Source organism: Abramis brama (assembly GCF_963993115.1).
Source record: "Abramis brama genome assembly, chromosome: 1".
NCBI classification, from domain to species: Eukaryota; Metazoa; Chordata; class Actinopteri; order Cypriniformes; family Leuciscidae; genus Abramis; species Abramis brama.
This window is the reverse complement of record NC_139963.1, coordinates 46,748,154-46,761,470: the sequence shown is the minus strand read 5'-3', so window position 1 is coordinate 46,761,470 and position 13,317 is coordinate 46,748,154. Positions and strand designations below refer to the sequence as shown.

The 13,317-nt window shown below is 37.0% G+C and overlaps 2 protein-coding genes across 2 annotated transcripts; both read left to right on the top strand.

Annotated features, from left to right (window-relative positions):
* The first annotated feature begins 386 nt into the window (after positions 1-386).
* tmem220 (transmembrane protein 220) lies at positions 387-2,386 on the top strand. Its single transcript, XM_084138485.1, has 6 exons — positions 387-588; positions 691-720; positions 811-871; positions 1,220-1,343; positions 1,716-1,775; positions 1,906-2,386. Exons 1-6 carry the CDS (start codon positions 493-495, stop codon positions 2,036-2,038), a joined length of 504 nt encoding a protein of 167 aa, XP_083994611.1. The 5' UTR covers positions 387-492; the 3' UTR covers positions 2,039-2,386.
* Positions 2,387-11,702: 9,316 nt separating this feature from the next.
* Positions 11,703-12,998, top strand: LOC311080774 (L-rhamnose-binding lectin CSL3-like). Its single transcript, XM_084110901.1, has 6 exons — positions 11,703-11,758; positions 11,850-11,873; positions 12,005-12,055; positions 12,167-12,302; positions 12,442-12,551; positions 12,764-12,998. The coding sequence occupies exons 1-5, from the start codon at positions 11,728-11,730 to the stop codon at positions 12,548-12,550; spliced, it is 351 nt and encodes a 116-aa protein (XP_083967027.1). The 5' UTR covers positions 11,703-11,727; the 3' UTR covers position 12,551; positions 12,764-12,998.
* Positions 12,999-13,317: the final 319 nt, after the last annotated feature.

Sequence of the window (13,317 nt, the reverse complement as noted above, 5' to 3'; positions counted from 1 at the left end):
TGATCAATTACATTACAAGACAGAAGATTTCATTTTTCAAATATTACATTTAATAATAGCCTATTGCACAGCTCTGTGTAGAAAATGTACAGTCGTCGTATTATAAACCCCAAGAATATTAACAGCTACATTTTAAAAGTATTATGAATTTAGGCCTGAGTAAAAAGGCCTATGTTTTTACACAAATAGAAATGTTAGAAATAGGCTGGTGAAATCTTGAGTTGAATCTATTTTTAAAAGCAATCTGTATGATTAGAATTAGACTACTAGTTCAATGCGAAACCATATTTAAAAAATAAATAAAATGGCCTTATTGAATGACTGAAACTGAAATCTCTTTCCTGAAATTTAACGAGTCGCGTGTGATGTAAACTACATTTCCCACAATGCTCTACGAGCACCGCTGCGCGTCATATCCTGGAAATGATATAAAGTTCAAATGTGTTTAGTTTCAGAGAAATGTGGAGATAAATTCATTGGAATGAATAAACAATGACGAACAAGATCAGTGTCTCGTCTTCTCAGCTCGTCTGGAGAGTTTGCAATTTATTCATGTCAATGTTTTTCTCGTTGGCAACTTACGTGCAGGTAAACAAGAGTTTTAACTGCAGATGATCTTTAAATATGAATCTTGATTAATGTAATAAAGATGGCCATTTAATTATCAGATTAACTTCTTGTTTGTGTCAGATAAATGATCCAGATTCCGTTTTGTGGATGGTAAGAATTCACTTTAACCGAGAAACATGTTAAACTTCTATAAAACAAACAAGTGTTTTAATGTGGGTTTTTTTCATAATGATTTTGCAGGTTGGTTATGCTATTCCAGCTGGATTATGCTTTTCGATTTGCTGTCATCAACAAATAACAGGTAAACAGTGTTTTCCATTGATCACAGTAAGACGCGATGCTGCCCTCTAGTGCAGTGAAGCAGAAAATACATTTCATTGGTCCAAAATAATAATAATTAGGAAAAAATATTTTATACTCACCCTCAAGTCACCAGAAACACTTTTGATTTTCCTCGGTCAAGATTTAAGTGGTTATTAACTGACAATTTACCTAGTGTAATACTATGGTGTCACGTGCGCGAACTTCCGGAAAATATTCATGTGAATATATACAATAACAGGTTGAATGTGAGATTTTCGGTAAATGAAAACATCATCAAAGGGGCTGAAAGTGTTGAAGATTCTCCTTCCGCTATGTGCTTTTCCAGAGTCATTATTATGGAGGAGAATCGCTGATATGCATGTGCTGATAGCCTCTACGTTTGGACTCATTCTGGGCTGGAAACTTTGTAAGGAGGGAATTACAGATATTTTCCAGCAAGAAGAAGGAAGGTAACAACATAAAAAAGGATTTCATTTTTCACTTCATTTTTGTTGGTCTTGAAGTAAAAGTTAATTTCATGTTCACACTTTCATCTTTTGCTCACCCCTCATGTCATTCAAAACTTGTACGAGTTTCTTTCTTCTGCTGCAGAACATAAAAGTATGACTGAACATGGATTTATGAATATAACTTTATGGTGTTTTCTGTCTATCTATCTACACTATCTATCTAACTATCATCAATTTGGAGCTTGAAAGTCATGAAGCTTCTTTAAAATATCATAAAAGTTTTACAGGTTTGGAACAACATGATAGTGTTTAAATAAATTAATAATTCACCCGGAAATAAACCTTCATCCCGAGTGTAATCTCGTCTCTTAGGGAATGTTGTGGACTCCTGCTGGTGGTTTTCTGGCTTCTGCTGTGCAGACATTCAGGAAGGTACTATAAACCATCTGATAAAGTTTTATATTTTAATGTTCAAAGATTGTGTTTAACACAGTGTACTTTACCTTTATCAGACTGATCTGTGATCTGGTTTCTGTAGTGAATCTTCATGTGTGTCCTGCAGGAGTTCTGTCGGCTCGGTGAGGATCTGCACTGCTGTGGGAATCACTGTGTTTCCCTTCATCACGTGGATCTATTACTACATGAACACAGAGCTGAGGAAACACTGGCCTGAACACTGTAACACTGCTCTCTGATCAGCCAGCACAGGACATGAAGCACAACACAAACCTGTCCAGATCCAGACGTGCGGTTTTCTTCACTGCATTCCTCTCTTATTCTGTGGATTATATTCTTTACAGAAAGATGGCATGATGACTCTGACTTTTCTGAAATCTCTATGACTTTCTCTCTCTGTGAAACACAAAAGATGTTTAGCACATTATTAAAAGCACATTATAATTTATACTGTGTGTTTAGATTTATTCAGAATATTTGTTTTGAATGGAGTTTTCAGAAGCAGCTATCAAACTGGATGCATATCTATAAATGTATGCATGTGTACTGTTTAGAAATCGTTAAAAACATGTTTATGCATTTTCAGCAAAAAAAAAAACAACAACAAAAAACACTACCTGAAATTAAAAAAAAATATTAAAAAAAAACTTTTATTTCATCTAGTTGTCAAGCCAGCATTTCTAATTTACGAGAAACGCAATATTGAAGTACTAAAATAACTAAAACAGAATAAACTAAAACTTAAAAAAAAAAAATATATATATATATATATGTATATAAAGACATTAAAAAGACATTAAACAATGACAAAAATAGCTCAGGTTCAGCACATCACCTAAATGGGTCTTTACAACCGTAGCACTGCAATTGTATTATTTATTTTTCTTTCAATGCTTTGGCAATTGAATATAGTTTTTTTTCTTCTTCTGTGTCTTTATTTTTGAATTATGAACATGAATACTCATGCATACTATTTAGCATATAACAAAAGCAAATTGTACATTTTGTGTTAAAACTGAATCACTTATTCTGTTTTAACACAAATAATAACAAATGACAAACACATCAAAATTACTAAAACTTTTATCTACAATTAAAATGAAACAGAAAATATAAAAACAAAATCTAGCTTAACATATTAACAAACACTATAATAGTATCTCTGACAATATTGTATTGTACTAAAACCAGTTTTATACTCACTAGATGCAAATGAGACTGAAATGAAAGACGATTCTCAGATCACCAACTGTACACTCGCCATTCACTGGGGAATTAAAATACAAATATTTATTATGAATCATTATCCAAATGCATATATGCAAATATACTCTCTTTATAACAGAAATGAACTCACTTATCTTCAGCATCAGTTCTGTCATCAGTGTTAAAACACCAACATATCCAAACAAACAAATCAATGCAAGTTAACACAATGAAACTTTTGCAGTCATTTATTCATGGGACAAAAAAACAACAACAACAACAAAAACATTAGGTTTGCACCATTAACATTTGCAACAAACTTAAATACAATTTATTATGTAAAATAAAATCTCTCTCTCTCTCTCTCTCTCTCTCTCTCTCTCTCTCTCTCTCTCTCTCTCTCTCTCTCTCTCTCTCACTCTATATATATATACACTGCTCAAAAAAATAAAGGGAACACTTTTTAATCAGAGAATAGCATCAAGTCAGTTAAACTCCTGGGATATTGATCTGGTCAGTTAAGTAACAGAGGGGGTTGGTAATCAGTTTCAGCTGCTTTAGTGTTAATGAAATTAACAGCAGGTGCACTAGATGGGCAACAGTGGGACAACCCCCAAAACAGGAATGGTTTTACAGGTGGAGGCCACTGACATTTTTTCCCTACTCATCTTTTCAGACTGTTTTTCACCAGTTTTGCATTTGGCTAGGGTCAGTGTCACTACTGGTAGCATGAGGCGATACCTGGACCCTACAGAGGTTGCGCAGGCAGTCCAGCTCCTTCAGGATGGCTCATCAATACGTGCCATTGCCAGAAGGTTTGCTGTGTCTCCCAGCACAGTCTCAAGAGCATGGAGGAGATTCCAGGAAGACAGACAGCTACTCTAGGAGAGCTGGACAGGGCCGTAGAAGGTCCTTAACCCATCAGCAGGACCGGTATCTGCTCCTTTGTGCGAGGAGGAACATGATGAGCACTGCCAGAACCCTACAAAATGACCTCCAGCAGGCCACTGGTGTGAATGTCTCTGACCAAACAATCAGAAACAGACTTCATGAGGGTGGCCTGAGGGCCCGACGTCTTCTAGTGGGCCCTGTGCTCACTGCCCAGCACCAGGGAGCTCGATTGGCATTTCCCATTGAACACCAGAATTGGCAGGTCCGCCACTGGTGCCCTGTGGTTTTCACAAATGAGAGCAGGTTCACCCTGAGCACGTGACAGACAGGAAAGGGTCTGGAGAAGCCGTGGAGAATGTTATGCTGCCTGTAACATCGTTCAGCATGACCGGTTTGGTGGTGGGTCAGTGAGGGTCTGGGGAGGCATATCCATGGAGGGACGCACAGACCTCTGCAGGCTAGACAATGGCACCCTGACTGCCATTAGGTATCGGGATGAAATCCTTGGATCCATTGTCAGACCCTATGCTGGTGCAGTGGGTCCTGGGTTCCTCCTGGTGCACAACAATGCCCGGCCTCATGTGGCGAGAGCATGCAGGCAGTTCCTGGAGGATGAAGGAATGATACCATTGAAGGGCCACCACGCTCACCTGACCTACATCCAATAGAACACCTCTGGGACATTGTGTTTCGGTCCATCTGACATCACCTGGTTGCACCTCAGACTGTCCAGGAGCTCAGTGATGCGCTGGTCCAGATCTGGGAGGAAATACCCCAGGACACCATCCGTCGTCTCAGTAGGAGCATGTCCCGACGTTGTCAGGCATGCATACAAGCACGTGGGGGCCATACAAACTACTGAGAACCATTTTGAGTTGCTGCAATGAAATTTCAGCAAAATTGACAAGCCTGCTGCATCATTTTTTCACTTAGATTTCCGGGGTGTCTTTGAATTCAATCCTCTGTAGGTTGATTATTTTCATTTCCATCAAACGATGTGGCATCCTTTCGTTCATAACACATTACCCAGTCCATATTAGTATAGATATCCAGCGTGATATTTTTCCCCATTGAGATCTGATGTGTTTTCAAAGTGTTCCTTTAATTTTTTTGAGCAGTGTATATATATATATCTCGTTGATTTTAATGTGCTATGAACACAATCACAACTCAATACTTTTGCTCCAGTCCAGCATTTACTGAAAGTAAACTTCAACAATGGCACATTCTTGGATTTCTGTATGTAATATTTATTTCCGTGTTCAGAAACGTGGTCTGCAGGTTAATGAGTAACACACTCAAATAAAGATCCGAAGAGCAACGTGAGGAAAACTCCAACCATGAGACATATTAATGCCGTCCATGCCAGCACCTTATCAAGAAAACACTGTACAGTATGAACCCAATATTGTATAAATATAAAGTATATAAAAGAATATAAGATTATATAAATTATGTTAGTAACCAGACAGCTGACAGGAGTCATTGACTTCCATAGTATTTTTGTCCTATTATGAAAGTCAATGGCTACCGTCTTATCAGCATTCTTCAAAGAATCTTCTTTTGTGTTCAACAGAAGAAAGAAACTCGTACAGGTTTGGAACAACATGAGGGTGAGTAAATGATGACACAAATGTTCATTTTTGGGTAAACTATCCCTTTAAGAGTAAAGCTTCTGTCTGTCTAGTGTTTGGATTGTAAAGTGAGTTTGTCCATCTCTTTACAATAAATAATACTTGATTTGATATCTTTTTGAAATGCAATGACATTCAGACATTTTAAAGTTGATCCCTCGGCTTGACCCCTGAATGTCTGAGGAGTAAACAGTGGATAAATCTGTCAGATTCACTCTTCATTGCACTGATTGTTGGACAGAATCAGGCTGTGTCTCTCTGTCTCGAGCCTCTTGTTCTTGAGCGTCTAACATCGGTCTCAACTCAAGCGATTCTGCTGCATTCTGGTTCTGGTTTGATGGGTTATGTGGCGTTTCATCAGACACGGCCTCATTCTGTGTTCAGGAGGAGACACACGAGTTAAACAATATCCACATGACACCTTTCTGCTATAGTATATACACTTTATTCAAAAGAAAGTTGTTTGCTTATAGATGAAATTACAAACACTTGATTGTGACGCTTTAAATCTGCCATCCCAGAAACCAGTTTATTAAAATAAAGCTAAAAAGGAAACAAAAATGTGTGAGGCTGAAACACCCTGTTTTCAACAGCTTTCTGGGCTTTTCCATCAGGATTGGTGCAACAGAATTCAGTCAGAAGTCAGTCTGACACAAATGATAAATTCCCAGCGGGCACCTTGATGTCAAAATGACGTCACGAAATAGGTCAAAAATGAAAGTCATACTGACGTCAAAGTGTCAATGTCAATTTGATGTCAAGATTTTGACCTCTGCTGATGTCATTTTGCCAAACAAAAAGGTGAAATGCATGGCCGTACACTTATTACCAGCTTCACTTAAAACTAACCAGATTTACTTTATTTAATTTCCGGTTTAAAGAAATCATATTTTGTATTTTAAAGTCACCATGATGGCGGTTAGCGTTTGCTTTAGTTGGACTCTTGACCCTTGACTTTTTAATATAAAATTTTCTCTGGTTGCTATAATTTTGTGTTTATAAAGCACAATTGTTTTAGCAATAAAGCCATGAGAAAATGAGATCAGGTGATGTTGGCTGTTTGATGTCACATTGAAATTACAAACACTTGATTGTGACGCTTTAAATCTGCCATCCCAGAAACCAGTTTATTAAAATAAAGCTAAAAAGGTAACAAAAATGTGTGAGGCTGAAACACCCTGTTTTCAACAGCTTTCTGGGCTTTTACATCAGGATTGGTGCAACAGAATTCAGTCAGAAGTCAGTCTGACACACTGATAATTTACAGACCATCTGTGAATTAAATGAAATTAATTTCTTCCTCAGTACTTTTGTCTTGATTTCCAGTACAAATATCTAAACATCCTTAAATCAAGATACTTGAGAAGCCAAATCACAATTATGTGACTACAGTTAAAAGAGATAATATCTCTCAACGGGGTCAGAAAAATAATCTTGTTTTCCCTTTGAATTAAGTTTATTTTTCTGACCCCACTGGCAGATATTTTTCCTTGTTTAAGCTTAAAGGAGAACTCCGGTCAATTTTAACATTGAGCTCATTTTTTTGTCAATTTGGAGTGCTGTCAATACAGAGAACAACGACAAAAATCGGTGTTGCCTACACCGTGTTATCCTCTTTTTAAAATCTGCACCCTGTTGACTTCAATGGGGCAAGTTTTAAACCTGCTTTTAGCCTCTTAACATCCTTGATGTGTCATTACAAGTGCCCAGCCATTGTGAGTGATTCCTTCAGAGTGAACACGGTGAATCTGACTGCAGTAGATGTGAAAGATATGAATAAAAATGATGTTATTTAAGCCAGCGCACATACCTGTATTTACATCCTGTTTTCGGTCGAAGTCCAAAGTAGTCGATTGCCGAGTTCACGCGACAATCGACTCGTAATAATCAACTAATCTTTTATTTACATTGTGTTTGCACTGTTAGTTATGATGAAAGCATTCGTTAGTGTACAGAAATCGAGTTGCAATGGCTCAATGATCGAGTTTCAAGGGGGTCCTCAGGATCATGTCCAAAGAACATAGAACAGCAGCATAGATACAATCAAATAAAACAAAAAAATCATAATAATAAAAAATAATACAACAAAACCTTAGCGCACACACTCACACACATTCATGCACACGCACGCACGCACCCACACACACACAAGCTCTCGCTATTCCCCTCCCCACCCATCATAGATGGAGTATAGTACGCCACAGTGGTTCCCAAAATGTGGTATGTATACCACTAGACACATTTTATACCCTTCTTAAGTAAACATTTTTAGTCTAGGACTCAGCATGAAGGTGCTATGGAGGTCACACGTTTTAGGAGGGGTACTTGGTGTGAGATGTTTGAGAACCACTGGTGTAACATATTGCCATATAACACAGTAAATATAACTGACAAAATTAACATCTCTATATATGTACATATATTATATAAACACATTAATATATACACACATACATAATATATATTGATGCTAAATATGAAATGCTAGAAACATAGACAAGTATTCTGAAGATGTGTTAACAGAGCAGTTCGAAACAGAGGAAAAGACATAAGTGAGCGAATGGAGGCTGGAAGGTTGTTCCAGTCACGAGGGGCCCTAACACAGAAAGCATATTTCCCAATTTCTCTCCTAACTCTAGGGACAGTAAAGAAGATACGTTTGTTGTGACGAAGACTATATTGTGAACTGTAAGGAACTAAATATTGCGATAAATAATATGGATATTGAAAGTGAATACATTACTCATACATGAGCTGTAGCCAGTGATATTGTCTTCTGGCTGAGGGTCCATGCCAGGACAGCTGTTCATACATCACACAATGATGTGTCCTATAGGGGCAGCGAAGGACGAATCGGCACAGGCTGTTGTATACAACATCAAGAGAGTGTAGACAAGTGGCAGTAGTGTTAGAATATATAATATCTGCATAGTCCAGAATAGGTAGCAACAACTGAGAGACTATTCTTCTCCTTACCTGAAAGTTAAAACCATCTATCGATTGATATAATGTTTTAAGACGTCAAGTTTGTTGGTAAGAGCGTGTACATGAGCTTTGAATGAAAGATCAGTTTCCAGCCAAACACCGAGGTATTTAATTTTTTCGGTTGGCTCTAGAGGAGAAGAATCCAGAAAATGCAGATTAAGATTATTACATCTATCTTCTGGAAAAGCAATAAGATTTTGATTTATTCAGCAGGAGTTTATTAAATGACAGCCACTGCTGTACAGAATCAAAGTCATGTTGTAAAGAATGATTTATGTTGAGAATATTTGGTTTAGGAGCAATATATAATTGTATCATCTGCATAAAGATGAATATCACATTCTGAACAGCAGAGTGGCAGGTCATTTATAAAAATGGAAAATAACAAAGGCCCAAGCAAAGAACCCTGGGGTATGCCTTTATCTACACCTGTAAAATTCGACTGACTGCCCCTGAAGGACACACACTGGCGGCGGTGATGGAAATATGAGTTAAACCAAAGAAGAGATGAAGGGGAAAGGCCAATTGAGTATAATTTATCCAGGAGCAGGTAATGATCAACTAAATCAAATGCTTTTGTAAGATCTAAGAAGATGGCACCAGTACACATATTGTTATCAAAACTAGAAAAAATATCATTTGTACATTTCAAAAGAGCAGTGGTAGTTGAGAAGTGTTTCCTGAAACCTGACTGGCATTGAGATAGTAAAATGTTATGAGAAAGATAGTTAGATAATTGATCGAAGATAATTTTCTCAAAAAATTTCACAATACTATTAATCATTGAGATAGGTCTATAATTGTTCATGTTTTGGGTGTCCCCTCCTTTATACAATGGAATGACTTTGGTACACTTCCATGCCAGAGGCACTTCATTATTGATTTACAATAATGGTAGTGATTGGGGTAAGGTGAATATGAGAGCAAACCAACATTCAAACCGCACGCACACACACACGCACACACACACACACAAACAAACAAAAAAGAATAAAATAAAATAAGATCTTGCTTTGAAACAAAACAAAAATGTCAACAAATCAAATAAGTGTCCTTTGCTCGCTCCCCTGAAAATAGCACTGCTGAGCTTAATCAATCATATTACTTTATTACATTTTACTAGATAAAGGAGATACACAAAGGATTTTACAAGTTAAATCTCAGTGTGATAGAACAACAAAACAGCATACTATTACCAACCAAAAATTGCCAAGCCTCCCAGCTGTAAAAAGGCAGATAATTCATCAGAAAATCATAAAATCAAAATCAGCTTGTACCTGTAGACGTCTCTTATCCTTGAACGGAATCATACCGTATCGCATCATACCGTACATACGAAAGTAAAGTAAACAAAAACAAGCATGATAGCGTAACCGTGGTGACACAGTCATGGCGAAAATTAAGTCTCATCATCCAAGTTGAGTGAATCAAAGGAGTTGATAAACTTAGATGCCTCACTTGGCTCAGTAAACAGGTTTTGGTCGGATCCGCGTGTCAACTTGATGGTGGCTGGATATAGTAGGAAAGCTTGAAATCCCAAGGTGCGAGCCCTATTCATTATAGGGAAGCACGGACGTCTGCGCCGAGCGGTGGCATCGCTATAGTCAGCAGTGAAGCGAATTGCTTGGCCGTCTACTGTCACCGGTGACTTCCTTGCAAATCCCAAAATCCGATCTCTGTCGGTGAAGCGAAGACAGTTCAGGATCATGGTCCGCGGAGGAACAGAAGCCTTGCGCGGAGGGCCAATGCAATGTGCTTGCATGAGCTCCGGGGGATATACTGTCCAATTCAGGGAACCATTTGGGAAGGCTATGCACCAGGTAAGCCAAGGCCTGATCTTCTGCCACTCCTTCTTTCAAGTTTAGAATTCGGAGATTGTTCCTCCTACTCCGGTCTTCCATCGAAGCTAGTTTATGTTGAAGTTTCTCCATGGTGTCATTATGTTCAGTAGTAGCTTCCTCTACTCGCTTCTTTCGTTTTTGTAGAGAGGTTGTAATCTTGCGCTGAGAATCCAAGTCTTTGGAATGTTGATCAAGTGTCATTTTGATAGAATCCAGCTGATTTTCCAAACGTTCAAAGCGATCTCTGGCATTTTTGTCGGCTTCGGCAACATTTTTTTGCAGAGTTTCTTCCAGAGACGCCCCGAGTCCGCCGCACGAGGTGGTGTCAGTGTTTTCAGCCTATAAATTCGCCGACTCTTTTGTGTTTCCCCTTTTCCCAGGCATGATTAAAGTCACAAGAGCAAAAAATTTGAAAACCCTGAAACAGGTTCTGCGCTTGAAAATCTTGATTTGCTGTTTTAGCAATTTAGTCAGGGAGAGCTGTGAGCGACTGTGCCTCTACTCCGCCATCTTGGACAACATATTACAATATGTTTTGTGAATATGGCCCCAGACATTCTGAATTTGGATTTTTAAATAGCCTACACTGTGGGATAAAAAAAAAAAATCTTTAGACATAACTGCATTAAGAATCAGCACATGAATCATATGACACGATTCATGCCGCAAAACATGCTGGGAGCCACCACAGCCTAAAACTCATGGCTTTCATTGCAGCAGTTATTTTTCCTACAGTGTGTTTAAAACTCAAACTTTAAAATATCTGACCTGTTTTATTTCCAGTAACATTATTAGAATGTCATTCAGAGTTGCCTGGTCTTTAGTAATGTTCCCAAAATGTTAGCACAGAAACGTTATTTGCAATCCCACAACAGGAACAACTTTTCCGGAAATTTTCAGGACTCTCAATTGGGTCATGAAGGTGACTGAACGTGATCAAAACAAAGCAGTAAAATAGGTTGCAATAGAATCATAAAAGATTGCTAGTGCAATCAGCCAAGTTAACGATCAACAAAAGATTAATCGAATATTTGTCACCATTTCCTCATGTAGTTTTTTATTTCTATAAATGGATTTATAAAGCTTGACTTTAAGGTTTTTATCTTTAATGGTGTTGTGATGGAATTCAGCGCTTGCCGCAATATTGTCACAATAATATTGTCACAAATCCATGCAATCGTTAGCAGAAAAATAAGTTTTGTTTTTTATAATCTTGCTTGTTTCGAAATTTCCAAGATTGTTAACTCCCATTTCCGCATTGGTTATCAACAGTAAACAGATGATAATGAGTCTGTGTTTGTTATAAAAACCATGCACACATGTGCCTCCTTAAGAGAATTCCAGAGTTTCCCTTTGGTTCACACATTCAACATGCTGGTGCAAAAGCTAAGCTGGATCATATGTAAGTAATGATTTAAAATTGGCTGAACTGACATGATTTTAACTCTTCAATTCAGTGTTTTAGCTTGTTTCTGTTTGACTTTGATTTTCAGTGCTGTTGTTTCTGTGTCAACATGGTAAGAATGCCAATTGACTTATTTATATGTATGATTTAGTTTTAAATATATATATATAAAAAAACTTTATTATAAACTTTATTAAACTACAATATTTTATTTCAAGTTATTTTACTATATAATCTCTGCAGGAATAGAAGCAGGTGTGATCTGTGAAGGAGGGTTTGGCACCCTCAGATGTGGTGAGTATCTCAGTTTTTTGTTTTTTTTTGAGAGACATGAAGCAGTGGGGGAGAATTCTGAACATGTGTGTGCTTAAATCTTACAATTTGCTTTGTTTTTATGTGTGTCAGGTTCGTTTGGAACAATAAGGGTTATTGAAGCCAACTATGGACGGACTGACCGCACAACATGTGTTGGAGGGATACCATATTATCATACCTCAAACACGCGCTGCAAAAGAACAGTCACTAATACGGTTTCCCGTCGGTAAGATTGACAGATAACAGTAAAATATGTTAATGTTCACGATTTCATTTAAGTATTTTACAAGAACAAGAAATATATTTCTTATGTCTATGGAACATTAAAGCTATTCCTAAGTACCTATTTTCTGTCTATGATTCAGGTGCAATGGAAGAAAGAGTTGTGTTCTTCATGCATCAAACACAGTTTTCGGTGAACCTTGTGTTGGAACTTATAAATACCTGGCCTTGACTTATGCATGTCGGCCATGAAGTAAGCCAATTGTTTTGTAACAATTGTACAATTTTTGTGCCAACATTGTGCCAAATGTACAATTTTCATATTAAATTTTGATTTAATATGAATAAATAGTAATGAATAGATGAATTGAAATAATGATCATAAAATTCTTTAGCTTTAGATAAGTTATGCTCACAATAATAAATAATAATCTTTGTTGCTGCTGTTTTTTTTTTTCTTATAAGGTGCATTGCGAAGACATCTTGTCAACTGCTTCAAACTCTGATCCATGTCAGTGTGTCAATAATATCTGAAAGTGACGTACAGCTGTATATAATTGTTTGTGCTGCTGTTTTTTTATGTTTTGTGTGTTATAAATGTAAATGGTCCCTATTATAGATGTTGGATGCCACTATATAATATTGTTTTTGGTCTAATCCAGAAAAAACAATACAATAGATTGAAATATGGGGTTCAGAAAAAAATTAAAATTCATAACGAACCTCATTTTACAAACTACATGTTTATTTTGGAAAGCTTTAATGATCATGTGTCAATGTGAATAATGGGAAGCAAAATGTTTCAAAAAGTAAAATGTCCAGATGCTTGACTGAAATTAATGTCAAATACAAACACACCTTGATCCTAAAATGCTTTATTTTTGTAAATGAATGTCATTTTCTTTTGAGGTGAATTTTATCTCATAAATCCATCACTATTATTTTTTTTTTTATGGGCTATCGTTTTATTTGAATATACAAAGGGTACAGCAATATTAATAAATGTATACATTCCTTTT